Source organism: Motacilla alba, chromosome 3, assembly GCF_015832195.1.
Source record: "Motacilla alba alba isolate MOTALB_02 chromosome 3, Motacilla_alba_V1.0_pri, whole genome shotgun sequence".
Taxonomy (NCBI): Eukaryota; Metazoa; Chordata; class Aves; order Passeriformes; family Motacillidae; genus Motacilla; species Motacilla alba.
Window position 1 is genome coordinate 95,923,895 of NC_052018.1, and position 18,678 is coordinate 95,942,572.

General features: G+C 42.2%; 2 protein-coding genes across 3 annotated transcripts in view; one reads left to right on the forward strand and one right to left on the reverse strand.

The window, feature by feature from the left end:
- Positions 1–1,022: 1,022 nt before the first annotated feature.
- Positions 1,023–14,012, reverse strand: TAF1A (TATA-box binding protein associated factor, RNA polymerase I subunit A). 2 transcript variants are annotated; one of them, XM_038133492.1, is made up of 10 exons: positions 13,590–13,998; positions 11,938–12,107; positions 10,994–11,107; positions 9,835–10,033; positions 8,996–9,126; positions 6,722–6,880; positions 4,957–5,023; positions 3,739–3,859; positions 2,491–2,651; positions 1,023–1,350 (listed from the first exon to the last, which is right to left on the reverse strand). In XM_038133492.1, exons 1-10 carry the CDS (start codon positions 13,723–13,725, stop codon positions 1,208–1,210), a joined length of 1,401 nt encoding a protein of 466 aa, XP_037989420.1. In that variant the 5' UTR covers positions 13,726–13,998; the 3' UTR covers positions 1,023–1,207. The 2 variants fall into 2 exon arrangements, with proteins under 2 accessions (XP_037989420.1, XP_037989421.1); XM_038133493.1 differs by lacking the exon at positions 6,722–6,880 and having other exon boundaries at positions 13,590–14,012.
- Positions 14,013–17,476: 3,464 nt separating this feature from the next.
- Positions 17,477–18,678, forward strand: part of MIA3 (MIA SH3 domain ER export factor 3) — a 29,700-nt gene continuing 28,498 nt past the window's right edge. Inside the window, 1 exon segment of the mRNA XM_038133503.1 lies at positions 17,477–18,372. Within this exon segment, the coding sequence (XP_037989431.1) occupies positions 18,207–18,372 (166 nt within the window). The 5' untranslated portion in view covers positions 17,477–18,206.

The window sequence follows — 18,678 nt, forward strand, 5'->3', positions numbered from 1 at the left end:
CTTTTCTATAAGGGTTAAATGGGTTAAAGGTTGAATGGCTTTTGGTTTTTGTAAATTGTAACATGTAAGCATTGTGCCTGTGGCCTAAGTTCTCCCCCAGCACATACTGAACAGAAATGCTGCAGCTTCTGTGCAAATTTGGCCATGCTGTCTTTTGTTGTCCCATTTGTAAAGGACCCTTGCAGATGGGTAACAGAAAAGAAATTACAAATTTTATTAAACAAAGAAAGGTCATACGTTACCAGATGTCACATATGAGCTTACTACCAAGCCCCAGGATTAACTGACAGGCTTCTCCCAATCAGATCTCTTATGAAGCTGCAAGCATTTCACTGGCCAGATCCTGAGGGGGCATGGAGTTCAGACCAGTGAGAATATCTAGACTGGATCTTTCCAAAATCTTAATAGAGTAGCCTGGGAAAATAAACTTCCTCTCTGCCACGTGAACATTGAACATTGGGGGTGAGTTGTGTCTCTGTCTCTGCCCCTCACCCCCCACATGCAACCTAACACCCCCTGACTATTACACAGTGAGTAAGCAGCATTCTTAAGGAGTCAGAAGTAAACGAGCACTGGGGTTGGGAATGATGAGTAATTGCCTTTAACAAAACATAGTTACAGCAAGTATTTCACTTAATGTTTAAGCCACCTTGTCTTAAGGCACTTTTCACAAGACCCATGTGAACCCAGACCAAAATCCCAAAGGGAGGTTCAAGCACTTCATCCTCCAGAATTCTACAGATATGGCATTAAAACAGAAGTAGTATTTGGAAACCATTTAGTTGTTGTTTTCAAGCAAACTGGAATTCTGGTTTGTGATAACACATGAACATTTGCTTTCCAAACACAGCAACACTGCATATTTCAACTCATGGGCATGACTGCAAAAAAAAGTCTCTTCCAGCAGGTAGAGAATTTCCCAGTATTTCTGTGCCTCTACTCTTTCAAGATGTATCTGAAATCAACACTGTATGCATTTCACACAAATATTAGAGTAACATTACAGAAATTATTTGACCTTATCACTTGATTTATATTCATTTTATTATAAAATAAACACAAACTAAAGTAGTTTTACATAAATATATTAAAAAACAGTCTGGTACTGAGTCAGTAGGGTCTGCCTAAAGATTCTGGAGTACCACCAACACAAAAGTCAGTTTTACAGAGAGGAAAAAGTACCAAGAACCTTAGGGACAGCTTCTTATCAAGGCTGAACAGAGGAATCTGGAGGACCAGATATTCTCAGGTAGACAGGATTGTGCCTGGTCACAAACTTCTTCAGCATCCAAAACCTTTTCAGCTGAGCTTTGCAGCTTTGGTGTGATACATATTTGAAGTATTTGCAATCTAAGGAAAGAAAATAAAACTAAGTTACACCATGATACAAGCAAATACAAAATGCTTTCATTGTTTAAATAATATGCAAACAGCTAAGAAACTTTTCAATAATTAAAGGTATTAAAATCCAAGACATGCTCACTAGAGACATAACTGCAGTATTAAATAATCTATCTTCACTTAGCCCAGCAAACATTCTACATATATCTAAATGTCTGTTATCTTGCATAATACTTTTTTCTCTTTCATTTTTGCTCTGCAAATTAGATCAGAAAGTAAAGTTTCAAGAGTGTAAAGCAGCATTGATATCATACATTAATTTATTATGCAAGATAATGAAAACAGAAGCTCACATTGAAACTTCATTCAAAAAAATCTGAACTGGAACGCTTTTATTTGCCATCTGGAAATAAAAGGGATATATCTGATCCTACTGAAAGCAAAACAAAAAATATCCAAAGAGCTTCCAACATGAGAAATTGTTCTACGAAGTGCAGAAGAAAAAGTTACAGAAAAGCTGACAATAAACATGTTGCCCACCAACCAGAAGTCCAAACTGGTGTACAAGCCATTGTCTCCACACCATATTACCATTCTCAATTTAGCAGCTGATTCTTGGCCTGATCCTCCCCTTGTTTTGGCAGCATTTCAAATAATGCTACTAAAGAGGTAATTATCTTCACCTTCTTACCAAACTGATGATGTTTTTCATTCAGACTCTCCCTCCTCTTTTCTGCATTACAACATCCCCATGGTCCTTAATGACCAGCTGACACCCACTATTGCTGAGACACTGCCCAGGCTGGCATCCAGCAAGCAAACTCCTTGCAGTCCTCACAATATTCCCTAAGGATGGTGTCGTGCATTTTTGGAGTTATGGTTTGAAGGTCAAACAAGACAAATAGTATTGTGTCTGCTCAACAAGACTAGATAAAACTGAATTCTAAACCACTATAGGACCAGCTGCCTCACTGTTAAATATTAAACCAACTTAAATACCTTTCATGTTCAACTTCAAAGACAAGAATCTTTTTTAAAAGAAAGAAACTGTATTTCTTCCAGGCAGCAGATCAGCTGCATCCCATGTCATTAGGGCTAGAACTAGACATTATTTCTGTTCCATGAAGTGAAAAGAAAATAAAATTATACCCTTTCCCAGTAAGATTCCAGCCACCAGAGCTTTTTCATATGAAAGGCTTTTATTTTCCTGCCAATTCCTTTTTGCCAAGTAACGGCTAAAATGGAAGGCTGGCCACCAGTCCTTCCTGGAGTTCCACTCTTGCTTGATCCAGTCAAGATGCTTCTCAGAGCTGGAAAAAAGTTAAACAAGTTACAGAAGATGTTAAAATGTAATGGAAAGATTACTAGGAGACAGTGAATGTTATAATCAGCTTGCTACAAATCTCCTAAATTGCCAACATAGACACACTGACTTTATACCAAAACACTAATACAAGCATTTTATATAAAACTAACAATTTTTTTTTAATCCCTGGCAACACTTGTGAGGCTGGAAGTAAACCCTAGCAGTCTTATTAAGCCTTGGCAATAGCACAGATTATGGTTTGAAATGAAGCAAGCCTTTCACTTGTGTGCCAGTGTGTCAATAATAATATGGAAGTTTCTCCACGTTTGTCAACAAATGAGTAGTATGAAGGGGTTGCTTTGTCCTTAGGAAAGGTTTGTGTTACTCCAGGAATACTCAAAGACTAACTCATCCTCAGCAGTTATTACTGTTAGGCAATAACGCCCTTAAACCAAGCATTTCAGCAACACAAACTCCTTCCAGCCCCTCAAGGAAACCTGCAAGAAACATGAAGAGGGAGTTTTTGCAAGGGAAAGTAGAGACAGGACAAGGAGGAACAGCTTTAAACTGGAAAAGGACAGGTTTAGATTAGATATTAGGAAGAAATTTTTCACTCTGATGGTGAGGCCCTGGCTCTGTTTTGCCCAATATAGTATTTGGTGAGTGGTCTCTCCCCCTGTCCTTCTCTCAACCCATGAACACTTATATTTTCTCTCCCCATCCAGTTGCACAGTGGAGGGATAGAGCAGCTTTGGTGGGTGCTTTTGGTATCCAGCCATGGTCAGCCCACTACACTGCTCTAGTGGGAGGTGTCCCTGCCCATGGTAGGAGGGCTGGAACAAGATGATGTTTCAGATCCCTTCCTACCCAAACTATTCTAGGATTCTATAAAACTATCAAAACTATCTACAACAGGGAAGTGACATTCCCATACAATGACCAAAATGCCCAGTATATTCCAAGACACTCTGAAGTTGTGTATGAAATGCAAAAATGAAGGCAAAGTTAGAGCACAGAGGGTCACTGTGTCCACTGCCCAAAGGTGGAGACTTGACACATTTGTTTCAACACATTGCACCAGAGCTACTTACATTACAATTTGTTTCACCTGTCTTGCCAAACAGTTCCATGCTTTTGCATTTTCTTTCCAGCCAGCATAATCCAAGGCTGCAAAAATAACTTGTAGGCCCAGTTGACGTTTTTTCCTTTTCTCTGGCAAAAGATGAGGCTGATTAATGAATTATACAGATCAGGATGAACTCATTAGTAAGGCACAAGTGAAATACAGTTCTCCACTTTGCTCCCCCCAGTGCTGCTACTTTAAACATAAGTTATGCTTATTGGTACAAATTTCTTTAAAAACTCGAGGTTGTTCTCATTAGTTATGAAAAGTTGGCAAATGTGTCACACATGAACTGAAAAAGGGGGGTTTCAGACAAAAGTTCTCTTTTTCCCCCTCCCAAAGAAGAATCATGGTTTCGGTTGGCGAAGACCTTAAAAATCATCAAGTTACAACCCCCTGCCATGGGCAGGGACACCTTCCACTACAGCAGGTTGCTCAGAGCCCCAGCCATCCTGGCCTTGAACACTTCCAGGGATGGGGCATTCACAGCTTCCCTGGGCAACCTGTGCCAGTGCCTCACCACCCTGACAACCAATAATTTAGTCCCAAAATCTCTTCTAAACTTCCCCGTCAGTTTGAAGCCATTAACCCTCATCATATCAGAAGAGAGAACAATTTTATTCACATACATTTCACCAATCTGTTGACCTGCTGAGACATACCAAGCCACAAGAAGACAGACAGCTTGGAATACAACTGATCAGCATGGGAAAAAAATAGTCTTCAGATTAGAAGACTTTTCTACCACCTTGAAGATAATGCTCCCTTAAAGAGAAGGAAAATTTTGTTGTTTGATCATTAACAATGAACTAAAGAATAGATACATTCCAAGAAAGAAAAGAATAAATAAAACAGAGATCGCAAAAATGGAATGAAGACCTTGGAATTCGGAGTAGGGCGCCTAAAAAAAATTAAGTTGTTTTCGAGATCCTGCCAGTGCCTTACAACAAGGCTTTGTCTAGCCTTTAAAATAAAAAAGGCATTTGTTTACACAAGTTTGTAAATGACTGCTCATACATCCATCTTAAGCGGTTATAGTGATTGAAAAGCTGGCATTTGAGTTGGATTTTTGGGATTATTTCTTAAGAAACAAAACTAATTTCAAAAGCAGAAAGAAGGCTGTAGGATAATCCATAATAGTTTTCTGAAATTACCATAAATAAAATGAACAAAGGCAAAGACTTACTTGATTTTTGAAGCATGGTATTAAAATCTATCATTAGCTTATGAGAAGGAACAATATCATGCAAGATCTGAAAAAGAAAAGACAAAACCCAGATAGGTTATTTTAATGAAGACTTCTACCTGACCAAGAAAAGCACAGGCTTCAGAGCTTTGGGTGCTTTTAGTTCAGAAAATTAAGCAATCTGGTACTTTGGTGCTTTGATATAAAGAATGGATCTCTAAGTCCATTTTGCACGTTGGTGACAATGCTCTGTGACACCATAGATGAAATACCTTGATGGCCACTGACAAACACTGCATGTGGCAAATACAACATTCTGAAGGAGCAGCCCAAATCCCCATCCAGTGTCCCCTTTTTTGAAGGCAATGTAATTTTTTCCCTAGTACAGTTCTAGGTTCCCTGTACACTGCTCTCTGCATTGGATCAGTTTCTGGACTTATCAAACCATTTCTATGTTTTATCTCTGTTTTCTAAGAGACTCATGTCTAAAGCCACTGCTTAAATGCAGAGGTGAATTTCATGCAAATCTGCTACAGTTTTCAAAGTCTAAAACAAACAAAACAGCCTTACAAACCTGTTTTTAAACAACACTTGCACTAACAAAATCACATTAGTGCCATCAAGTGGCAAAGCATGGTTTGCAAGGAATACCAAGGGCAAGAAAAGCAGGAATTTAAAAGCTTAACCTAACAAGGTCTTGTCTCCCAACCACCAGTAGACATTAACTGTCAGAACCCAGGACATCCCTCTGACTGTCCTAGATGGCTTGAGCCCCTGGCAAGGGGCTCCGAGACCCTAGCATGAAGCCAACGGCACTTGTGACTTTGATTTTGACCCATGGAGCAAATTACCAGCTTTGTATGAAGAATTACAAGTCAGGAGAGTTTAAGTAGAATAATAGTTAATTGTCACAGGGTGAAAAGGTAGAATTTTAAGGTTTTTAGAATGGAGGTTTGGGGTCCCAAGATGGAGGAATTTGGGCATGTCCTGTCCTTCTTCTTTCTCCCTCCTAGCCTCCATGTTCTGTGTGATGCTGGCACTTTTGGATTGGTTTAGAGTAGAGACAGACTGTCTAACATAGGTGATAGGTATTGGAAAATAATTGTAAATAAAGTACACGTAGTTTTTAGTATAAAATGTTGACACCAGCCCAAGGGCGGGCAGTGTGCCTCGGACTGACCTGCTGAATGGACCTCAGCAGGACAGAGAAAGAATGTGTTAGATAAGAGAATATAAACAACCTGGAAAACAACAGCTGAAGAATTCTGACTCCTTCTTCAGTTGCCAGGCTGGGAAAAGAGACTTTCTAACACATCTCGGGGTCATCTTGACCAGCAGAGATTCCGAGAATTAACTTTTAGCTTTAATGCACACCTCATTGAAAACAAGCAAAGAAACTAATTGCTAGACAGGATCAATAAGTGAAAGAGAAGGCATTTAATGATTTGTACAATATTGTAAAGATTAAACTGCAAGAGAAATCAATGCATGCTATGTACAAGTCTGCTGATACAGACTTCTGAAACAATGTGAACATGTTCTCTGAGCTTGCTTACTCCCTTTAAGTGATATGATGTACCAATTAAAGGCAAAACAATAACTGGAATTCAAGGACAGTAAAGGATTCTGCTCCCTCCCACAAACTTTCCTCTAACCCTCTACTTCCCACAAAGAATACAATAGGATAAATAACATTACAGAGCTCAAGCAAGCTGTCAGACCACCCCATGACTGACACAGACTGCATCTCCTAAGGGATACCTACCTTCAGTGTAGATATGAGGGATTTCTTTGATTCACCCTGCCTCTTAAGGAACTGATAGAGGTAGACATGGGCATTGGGGTTAGCAGGGAACTTTGAGTTGTAGGCATATTCATTTAACACTTGGCGGGCCTCATTGTGGTCTCCATAGAACTCCAGCAACTGGAAGTTAAGTCTGTCATTAGTTTGTCAGATACAGGCAACCAAACTCTTACAATTAATTCTGGACTGCCACAGAGCCATCCAGTAGCACAGTCTGTATATAAGAGTGCAGTGTATTAGATAATGTATATTAGACAATTACATACCCGTCCATATTAATTTTACTGGCTACTCTCAGCACAGAGAGACAAGAATTCACTGCACAGTAGCTACTCTGGGAGAAAATGCCTAAAAAACTGCTTAATTGTCAAAGGATTATGACCTCTTGCTCACTGGAAAGAGATGCTGAAGGCACCTGCCATATCTCTAGAGGTAGAACTGGCAGATGCCAGCACCAAGGAAAATTATTAAGACATCCTAGATTGCCAAGCAATGTGCATTCTATTTGCCATGTGTTAGAGGTGTGGCAGTTATCTTCTGTTAATCAGGCAGTTTTCCTTATCTCTTCCACAACCCATCCTCCCTCCAGAGAGATATCATCTGTTAATGGGCCATTGACTGTCACTGCATGACTGATAAAACTACAGAATCCTATTGTGAGATGCTCCACCCAGAGGGAGGAGGCAAGCATTCCTAACTAGATATAATCTGAGATTCTGGGACAGCAGAACAGCCTTTCCACTGGATTCCCAGAGGAACAGCTGCCTCTTCAACTAAATCTTCAGAAGAAGACTACATCCTTCTACAGGATCACTGCTCCAACAGAACCACACCTGCTACTCCAGGAGGACTGCAGCCACAATTCCAACTGGACTACCAACACCCTGACCCACAAGGTGTCAGGTTGTAGTCTCACTCTGTCAGTGTTGTTTTGATTTACCACATTGTTTATTTTATTTTTATTGTCTTCCCTAATAAAGAACTGTTATTCCTGCTCCCAAATCTTTGTCTGAGAACCCCCCTTAATTTCAAATTTATAACAATTTGGAGAGAGGGAGTTTACATTTTCCATTTCAGGAGAGGCCCTTGCCTTCCTTAGAAGACTCCTGTCTTTCCAAAACCAAGACACGTGCTGAGAGAAGAGGTTATCAGAGCTTATAAATGTTCACAAAAAGTAGAAGATCTCTTTAAAATTACTAATTCTTAATTACACATCCTTAGCAGATATTCAAAAAACCCAAACCAAAACAGAGACAGGCTGCATATTTGGCTTCTCTAACATTACATGTATCCAGAGAAAACACTGCCCTGCCAAAAATCAAAGTGTTTCAGGAATTTGAACTAAAGCAGCTATGCTTCAATTTTTGCAGCCCCACAAAAACAAAACATGTAAGCTGTTTGCCTACTTCTTTTTCTTGACAATGAACAGATAAAAGTTCTTTTTGTACTGTGCTCAGGCTCTGCAGCTCTACCAGGAGTACGCTGTGCTCTATATCAAAGCCCATGACATGCACATACAAATGTGTTGCTTTTGAAATACTGTGTTTTCACTCACATAGACAGAAAATAATCTGCATATGGGCATCTTTGTAGCAGGCACAGGGCCTGCAAGGCTCCCTTGGCGTTCGGCAGCCTAAGATAGGCAAAATGCTGAGTCATGGTGACTGGACCTTAGGAGCTCCTCTCTCCTGCTCTTGGCCCCTTGCTTATCTCTCTGGAAGGCTATAATTCACTTTCCTTTAACCCTTACCATTGGATAATTCTCAATTCCCCTTTGCCCTATATAAACCCCTGCTTCTGCCCAGTCCATTAGAATTGCTGTCACTGAGCACCCTTCGCAGAAGAGCTACTCGAGAAGATCAATAAAGACATCTCTGCGGAACCTCACACAGCTTCTCTCCTCTTTTTTTCCCCACGTCAGCCGAATGCCTGCTGCCTGCCCAGCCGAGCCTAGCAAGCTAAAGAGCTGAAATCACTAATGAGCTGATATCACAAAAGAGCTGAAATCATTAATGAGCTGATATCACAAAGAATTGTGATCACTAAAGCTTGCTATGGCATCCGGCGGCCAGGCGCTGCTTGGAGCTCAGACAGGCAGTTCTGCTCCAAACTGAGCTATCTGGCTTCTAATGCAGCCATCTGGGGACACCCTGTAACCCAGCGAGCGGCATTACATCTTAATGAAAATTAGACAGGGAAACACAAAAGAAAGCCATCTGTAAAACATGCCCTTACATCCACATAGCATTTCACAAAGACATCCCAGACTCCAGGTATTTTAATAATCTCCTTCAAGTTCATTGCTGCCTTCCGGAAGTAACTGTGCATTTCCTGCTCAACAGCCAAGTCTGCAAATCCATCCTCACCTACCAAAACACAAAGGATGGTAACAAATTTATTAACTCTGCCAAGCACAGGGATCTTGAAGTGCAGCACCTTAGGGATTATCACATTTTGCTAAGCAAGGACTTCAGTCAGAGAGCTTTTAAGAAAAGACTCCTCAGTACTGAAACAAGACATTTTCACTGTTCCTTGTTCAAATTTATAATCAATTTCAACTTATTGAGCACAATGAGTAGGACACCAAGAGAAGATGCTACCAGAACAAGGTCCATAAGCCATATTCAACATCTGGTTTTCAGAGAAACAGAGATCTAGTGAAAGTGATAAAATACTGCCAGTAGGTATATATAGAACCAGATGTGACACATGTAGCCACTTCCACATCCTTAAGGAATCTGAAATTCAAACACAAGTGTTGAGGGTTTTGCCATCACTTGACATTCCAGCAGCAATCATGCACTTGCACACCTATTAAACCACTGCTTTAAGGGAATGCATTCCTTTGATCATTATTTTAGGTGATGCTGGCTGGACATGGGGAGAGAGTCTCAGAACAGCATTTCAGGGCACTTCAGAAAGTGCTATTTTGGCAGTACTATCACTGCTTATATGGAATTCTGTACCAGCCACACCATCACACACTCAAGTCTGGTAAAGGAAAATGCGTCACTGCAAACCATAGCATCTGCATGAGCAAGCTGAAGCTACAGCTCAATCCAAAAAACACTTACCATGCTCTAACAGGATTTTCTTCTGCTTAGACCAGCTACAGTAGTCCAAGAGTCCCCTGTAAGCCTGAACCAGCTTAATTTCCTTATCTTGAATGGCTGTTTGCTCTCCAAACCTCCAGCTTTCTGCCAGGGACAGGTTCTGGTAGGCTTCATCTATTTGCCCATTACAGAGGAGATGGAAGACATGCTCCAAGCAGACCTGCAACCCAAACAGTCCAAAACACAGCATTCCACACTCAAATGCAGAGATTTTCAGCAATACAGCAAAGTTCTACACACATGTGCAGAGAAAGAAGAGACTTACTGACATGCATAAAAAATATTGCCAAGACGCATAATGAAAAATTTAAACTATTTGTGTTGTCTCAAAAACCTGCTTGTCTTTAACATGTGCTGTACCTATTTCAGAAGATCTAAAAATGACCTGAGGAAACCCAGCTGGGATGCATTTGCTTATTTTTCAGAGTACCTGAAAGAGGGATGTCCTTCCACCCTACCATGTTGATTTGGCATCATAAGATAAAAGCCTAAGCCTTCAGTTAGCTCCAGAAAACCCTTGCATGAACTTCTTTTGAAGATCTTTAAAAACAGGATAAAAGAAAGAAGCACCATCCCAAGTGCGCAACAGCCAAGGAAAGCAACAATATATGTTTGAATGAGCCAAAAGAGGAAAAAAAACATTGAAAAAACCCCACAGCTGTGTGACACAGGTGTGCACAACATACAGTTTAATAATCAGATTAGCTACTCAAAAAGTGAGAGGATAATGAGGCAAAATTTAAGTACAATTGTTTAGTCAGCAGCACAGTGGTCAAATTAAAGACTGGAAATAAAACTTGGCAGGTAATTACCTGTATTTACATGTCATTGGGACATACATGAACATTAATTTGACTGGTTCAAACTCAAATTAAAAGATTAAAGGGTTTTTAAGCACTTCTGAGGACATACATCTGTGATCAACCACACAGACCAAATAGGATAAGGTTAGGTATAAAATGACCTTCAAATATCATGTAATTGGTAATTCAAATGTTGGGTTTGTGTTTTATTGACACTAATGTCAGTAGCACATTTCAAAATAGATCTGGAAATTAATATTCAAGTAAGTGTTCAGCTAAATGTGAAAAATCAACAGGGCTGCTTTAAGTACACTCACCTTCAAGTACCTTTTTACTCCTAAAGTTTTCATCTGTTCCATGAAACAGCTGAACTCTTTCATCCTGCTTTGGGAATGATGCCACAGAATTTCAGTTCCTATTCTCCAAATCATCTATTAATGGTGAGAAAGAAAATCAAAACCAACCTTAGTACAAAAATAGAACAGACATCCCATATAGTCTTACTAAACTTATAGTTACTGTAGGACATGAAAAATGTACATTTGAGTTGCAAATAAAAAATACTACAAAGCATTATCTACTGCTATAGTAACCTACCTACTCATCCAGTAGGACTTTCAGAGTCATTCAGTGGTTCTGAATTGCTCATTATAAATGCAGCACTCCAGAACAGTTTATGAAAACTGCATGCCAGAGGGTTCTACCTCCCCTCACTGAAAAGTTACGTTCTTTTTTGATATGACCCCACAAAGACACCAGGTATACACAACTCTTTGAACTTAACAGCAAACATTATTTCCAACTTGATGTAGCTCCCCAACTGCATGCACTTGTTTCCAAGGTCTGCAAGCTAGCCATACTCAAGTAATCCATTTATTAAAAGCTCTGATCTTTTTCCTTCCACCTGCTTCCATGTCAACACCTGCAAGGAATTTTGCAGCTACTGGAAAAGCTAGTAACAACCTAAATAAGACATCAACTTGCAAATAGATTCTGACTGATGACATGCCAGAACCAAACACATTTACTGCCTCCCCATTTTAGAGGACTACTTTGACTTTTCACAGATACACTGCTGATAGAGTGAACTTATACCAAGCCAACAAGGCTTCTTCTGTTGTGACAAGGATCTATTAAAAAAAAAAAAAATCAAGCCTGTGATTAGCTAATTAAGACAGATGTTGGTCCTGAAGTATATGGATGCTGCTTTGCAAGTATTTTTTTAACTGCAAAAGAACTCAGATAAGGAACATGGGCTTACCTCTGATGGACCAATGTGTTCTCTGCAATAGTCCTTCTCCAGTGACTCAACATAACAGGTCAGGAACTCTGCAGCCCTTTTCCACTGCTTTTGGAGCAAGGCATCCTGAATGTAACTTAAACATGCTTCCTTGCTCTTCTTGAAGTTTAACTTGTGTTCATTGGAAGATACTAAATAAACAACAAAAAAAACCCAACCAAACAAACAAAAAAAATCAACTGAGCCCACAGTAGTCACAGCCCTTATTCAGATAGCCACATGCTCTCCATTTCAGCATCTTTCTTGTATGGACACTACAGAAAATTATCTTAAGCTCTGTGGTTTTGAAGACAAACAGGGAAGCCAGACTATGGGACAAGCTGGAAATGTGATATGAAATTATATTTTCCATAAGCACCACATAGCTGTGCTTGAAATTTCCATTCACTTGAAACTGTGAATAACCAATTATGTCACACCACTGCCCTACTAGAATCAGGGAGCCATGGTGCTTTGATAACTTCACAGTACATTTTGTCATATTTTGGGGACTACGCTCCTCACTTATTAGTCATGACCTAAGTTTGTGATGCCATGGTGCTGCAGATTTGCATGCACACAAACAGACTGTTCCAGTACTAAAGGCTAAACAAATCCCACAAAGATAAACATAGAGAATTATTCTCTTTTGAGTACAAGGCTACAAAGAGGCCCTTTGGTCTTTTTAATCAATAGTAGTTTAATTTATACTGAAACCAGCACAAAACTGAAACTTCATTCCTATGAAGTGTGTTTAAAACTCACAACTGTATGACCCTACAACAATGCTCATCCATAAAAAGCCACCTGCAAGGCACATGAAGAGCTCACCAAGACACCTCCTATCTGGATGCTGTAGGCAGAGGGATAATTCAAGGAATGGCTAAGTGAGGTAATCACAGAACCATCAGAGTTAGAAGGGACCTCTGGAGATTATCCAGTCCAACCAGCTGACAAGGCAGAGTCACCTGGAGCAGATAACACAGGAAGGTGTCCAGATAGGATTTGAAAAAGTCTCCAGAGAAGGAGACTCCATGGGCAAACGCCATGGGCAGCTGTTCCAGTGCTCTGCCACCCTCAATGTAAAGATCTCCTTCATGCTGAGGTGAAACTTCTTGTGCTTTAGTTTATGGCCACTGCACCATGTCCTGCTGCTGGGCACCACTGAAAAGTCTGGCATTATCCCCTTAGCACCTGTCTTTGAGATATTTACATGCATTGATGAAATCCCCGCTCAGTCTTCTCCAGACTAAAGAGGCCCAGCTCCCTCAGTCTCTCCTCATAAAAGATGCTCCAGACCCCGAATCATCTTTGGTGCCCTCCGCTGGAGCTCCATGTTTCTCCTGTCTTGAGGAGCCCAGAAATGGGCACAGCACTCCAGATGTGCCTCACCAGGGCTGAGTAGAGGGGCATGATCACCTCCCTCAACCTGCTGATACTGCTCTTCCCGATGATACCATGGGCCCTACCGCCCGCAAGGGCACACCGCCGCCTCACAAAATAACTACGGTTATTTCGAACCTCTTTCCCGGCGCTAGCAGACGATTTGGCGGATAGAAGCTGAAACTCTGCCACCATTCCCAGGGCAGCACGAAGGAGTTCACAAAGAGAACGCACAAACGCTCCACCCTTACCTGGTTGCGGCGGCAGGAAGGGCAGGTACAGGGGCGGCTGCAAGGCCGCCTGAGTAGCGGGGCTCCTTCCCCTCCTTCTCTTCCCACCCACTACCACCGCCGGCGCCTCCTCATCCTCCTCCAGGAAGCTGTCCATTGCGCCGCGGGCACCCGGGCTCCGACCTCACCTTGCAGCTCAGTGGGCCGGGAGGCGCGGCCGAGCCGAACGCGGGTGCTCAACCGGGGCCGGGCGGGCAGCGGCCAGGCCGCCCCCTCAGGTCGGCACCTCCTAGCAAGCAGCAGGGGTGGGAGATCCCAGCAGGCGTCGCGTCCCGGGAAGCGCGGGGCGGGAGCGGCCTCTGCGCGTGCGCGCCGAGGGGGCCGGGCGGCGCTGCTGTCGTGAGGGGAGGGGGTGCGGGGTTCCTCTGCGGTGTTTCCCTGCTTCCCCCTGCGTGTGGGGAAATGGATGCGGACCAAGGGTGAAGCATGAGGGATGAGGTGGAGCTTGGGGGGTGGCTGGGTGTGTGCAGGGGTGTAGCAGAGTGGTGTTTATTTCTAGATGTACCGCAATCAGAGCATGACTAGAACCGTGGCTAGTGCACTAGTTATTCCAAAGATAAATTAGTGAGCTCCTTCTGTCACTTTTTCTATTAGCTGTATTGCTACTTTCCTGTTCCTTTGTAACGTTCTACAGAAGGAAGTGATTCCGAATCGAAATCCTGCGCATTGTAGAGCAATGATGTTGTCTGTGCTCCCGCTGGATTTTGAGAATTCATCTGCCTTAGCCACAGCATCTGATTTAAGTAGTACTTGTGCTAGTACTTGTTTCTTTAAACTACTTTGGAACTGAGTTTGCCCTGGACTGTTTTGATGTGTATAAAGTCCAGTTTACTGCATAAGATCTCACAGAGCTGTTTTTTTTTCCCAGAACTGTCCTGGCATGGGAGAGTGAGTAAATAATAAACTGGCTCAGTTTAAATAAATAATAAACTGTGGTGCAGTGTCTTGGATCAGCTGTGATCAATAAGCAGTGTTGGGAATAGTGCAAGGCAGAATAGTTGTGTGCAGCATTTAAACACTTGAACCTCAATATCATACCTTAATATGGTATTTAATAAATCAATGTGGGGAAAACAGAAGTCTCCCTTTGCTTTTTCTTTATTTTTAATCCTGTGTTCTTCCAATAAAGGCCAGCATTTCAGTTCATAAGTATTGTTATTAATGGAAAATTAACTTACTTGATTGACGACAATAAAATGTTATACAACACAACATCTTTATCAGTGCCATTTTCTTTGACTGTCCTTTAAAATTTCTACCTTGTGTGAGTGCCTCTCTGATCACTGGTGTTCCCCTAGTTTGATGTCACTTCCTGCAACACTCCTGATCTTCTGTTAGCTCAGCATTCTAATTTCAGAATCCAACTTATCCCCCATTTTTTGGTAAAAGTTCTCACTTTTGCCTGCAAGAATATTTACTTTTGGCTTATTATTTTTATTTTCCTGTGTCATACATAAGCGAGTGTTTCCTGATCCTTAGGTAAACTTAGCGAAGTGATCTTGTCAATGGGTATCAGCTGCTTTAGTAGATATTTTAGTGCAAAAGAGATAGGAGAACTGCTTTTTAAGGGTAGGTGAATGTTAGATACCTCATGTACAGTGGGACTACACTCATAGCTGAATACATATTTCCAAGATTGGGGTTGAAAACTGGAAGGAAATTTTGCGTTAAATATCTTAATGGAGCTAAGTGAAATATTTTTATTTTCTTTCACACATTGAGAAAAGGTATGTTAATAAGTGGCTACCTTATTACCCTGAAATACTTGAAATTGTAGGAAATACTTGACAGTTGCAGTGGTAAACTTGTGTATATGCATCAACTGCAAGCTGCTCATTATTGTATAATAAAGGCAGTGACTTATACAAGAAGTATGTGATTTTGTTTTTCTTCACATTTCCCTTTCTTGCCCTTGACTTTACAACCACAGACACCATTATCTTTTATCTTGGTCTTTTATAAAGATAAGCTTGATAAATTGTATTGATGGAAAATAACCAAACAGCTCTTTCTTCACAATAAATTGGACCTAATACTGTGGGCATCACACAACAGGCAATATTAATGTCGAGGAAAGAATGCTTATCTTTCACTCATACAATTATCCTAAAATGTGACTTTATTGAGTTTACTTCCATATTGTAAATTGTGACAAACTTCTAGATTTTCTGAGTTAGGCTTTCTTGGAGCTTTTAATCAGCCAACATCAGTGATGGCAAATAGGTATCACCTCATTCTCTAAGATGTGAAACACAAAAATGTCAGCAAAATTGCAGGAGGGCTACAGCCACTATACTGTGCTAGGCCTGGAGAGCACTGGGTGAATGAATCATTGCATTCCTGTAGCATGTGGGTCCTGGGGATACACAGGATTGTAAGAAATGCCAGGGTGTCCATGGGATGCTGAGCAAAGAGGCACCAAGACTGTTTCTACCTTGACACTTTTTCATAGTGTGATTAAAATATTGAACTGCTCTAGGTGGGAGCTGAAAATTAAACACATATTTTTCAGAGATTACACAGCAGTAACTAAGCCTGGATCTAAGGCCTTCTACAATGAGACTGAAAATGAGAGTCTGGAGCAAAAATCAATAGGCATGAGGATGCAAGAGGAACACATGAAATTAGCAACAGTGATTGCTAAGTCTTGAGATGTAGCATTTAAAAGAGCTCTTTAAAAGCTCTTGGAAAAACCCTCAGCTGCTTTTACAAACTCACACACAAAAAAAATTATTTACCTTGGCTATCAGTTCTGTGAGTGCCTATTAATTTTGGGAGCAGCTTCAGAATTTGCTCTGGAAAGTAGAAAAAAATACAAAAAATGTGGCCATTTGATTCACCAGCAAGAGGATTCTCTTATGTCACCTGTCCTTTCTTACCTGCATCTTTTATTCTTTTTGTCTACTCAGGCTACTGTGCTGAACAAATAACATGGGTCTGAAAAAGAGAAAAGTTTTGTTCATCGGCATTGTGACTTCTGCTGTCATTTTGCAATTTTAGATCTCTAAGGCAATATTAAGCTGATGGATGTGAAGAAAAGGCAACAGTAAGTGCAGGCACACTTGTGAGCAGCACATCTTTCGGCTTGCAAACACTCAACACTTAAAATGTACCATCAAGTGGAAGCTGCAGCTACAGAAGGGTGTTATAAATAAGAAGCTTGACTAGGCCAATATTCAAGCAGCAATCAATTATTAATTAATATGGTTAAGGATGAGCAAAACAGCACTGGGTACAGTTGGGGAAAGTTTTCCCTCCAACTGCATACCGATGGTTGAGGCTTACAGGTATTTATAGGGGTACTCATAAGCTTTCTCAGAAGTTTCTATTCCAAATTTTCACATCACAATTTTATACACTATTGTGAGTTAGTTTTTCTCAGGATGTACCCCCAAAAGGAGTATTCCCAGATGGTGGGGTCCGACTTCCGAAAGAAGAAAGGTCTCCCAGCTGGTGCGGTCCAGACTCCAGATGTGGGTCCACCTTTTAATTGCAAAGACTATAAAGCTCATAACAGTGATGTCCAGCTTCCCTTGGTCAAAGCTATCAATCCTTGAGTTGATGTTCATCTTCCTTTCTCAAGCTGCTTTTTACTGTTTTGCTAAGGTGTTGACATAAGCATGTTTCCTTTTTATATATTCTAAAGCTATAGTTTCAAAGCTCCTTACTACAAGCAGTATTCTAAATTTATACTTCAAAAGGTTATTATTGCAAAGCTGTTCAATGCTTAGCTACGTGCAAAAAAGTTCTTGTCAAATAGCAACATCCTTAAAGCTTTAATTCAGATGCTATAATGGTTAATTGCAAACAAAAGATAGGTTCAAAGGCCTTCTTCCATGCTTTACTCCCTCAGTTATTTATTAGAATTTGTCTTTTAACTGTCCCATGATCAGTTTCCACACATATCACAATCACAAATACGCACGTTGCTTTTATGTACCTGACACGAAACACAACTTTGTATTTCACAAGGGCAAGGATAGGCTTGTCGGGGATTCCTGCGCTTTCGGCTGCTCGCTGTAAATCCCAGCACTTTCCCCAGTGGGATCACGGCTGAATGAGCTCCTCCGTCCGCTGCACCGCAGGTTTAACCTCAAACTCTCGGAGGTCACCAGGAAAGCGGCGGCTGCTTCTCTCCAGCAGAGACAAGAACTGCTCGGCGGGGCAGGAGGGAGAGCAGCCAAGTGCTTATTCGGATGTGTCGTGTCCTTACAGGGCGGCAGCTACAACCTTTTTTATAGGTTCTTGTTACTCCAGCGATCCTCAGCTGGAGAAACCCGCACAAATAAGGGGCAGGAGGACCTTCCTTATTTTCTGGCCTGCGAAGCGGGAAAAGTAGCCGGACTCCTGCTCAGCGCAGCGACCAGGGGTGCTGCCACCTCGGGATCAGGACTGGGAGCCTGCCGCCGGCAGGGAGCGAGGGAGAGTCCGTGCGCGGCCCTCCTGCGGCTGCGGCGGCGGCGGCGGCGGCAGGGCCGGGCTTGTCCCTCCCCCCCATATCGCCCTCCCGCCGGCGCTGCTGACGTGTCTGCTCCCTCCTTCCCGGCCCGGCTCCCTCTCTCCGCGGCGCTCGCCGACATGGCCGCAGCCGCGCCGCCGGAGCCCCGGCTGCTGCTCGCCCTGCTGCTCTTGCTGCTGCTGCCGCCGCCTCCGAGCTCGCGCTGCGCCGCTGCCGCCGCCGCCGCACCCGACTTGGGCCGCCGCTTCGCCGAGCGCAAGCGCTGCGCCGACCTCGAGTGCAGCCGTGAGTGGGGGCAGCAGGCACGGCCCCGGCGAGGGAGTTGTGGGTGAAGATGTCTCCTGGAGGCTCTTTCCTAAGCCCTCTCCTTCCGCCGGCTCTGGCATGGAAATTCGGGAGAATCGGGAAAATGGGAACGCGTCGCCCACGGGCGCCGTCCCTCTCTGCTCGGCCAAGTTTTCAAATCCCCGCAGCTCCCTGTGTGGTTTTCTCCCCTCTCCCCGCAGAGCCCTCTCGTGATAAATCCGCTCTCTGGGTGTTCTCTGGTATAGTTTCAGGACCGGTTTGCTGGGACACAGATGTCATCTTTCT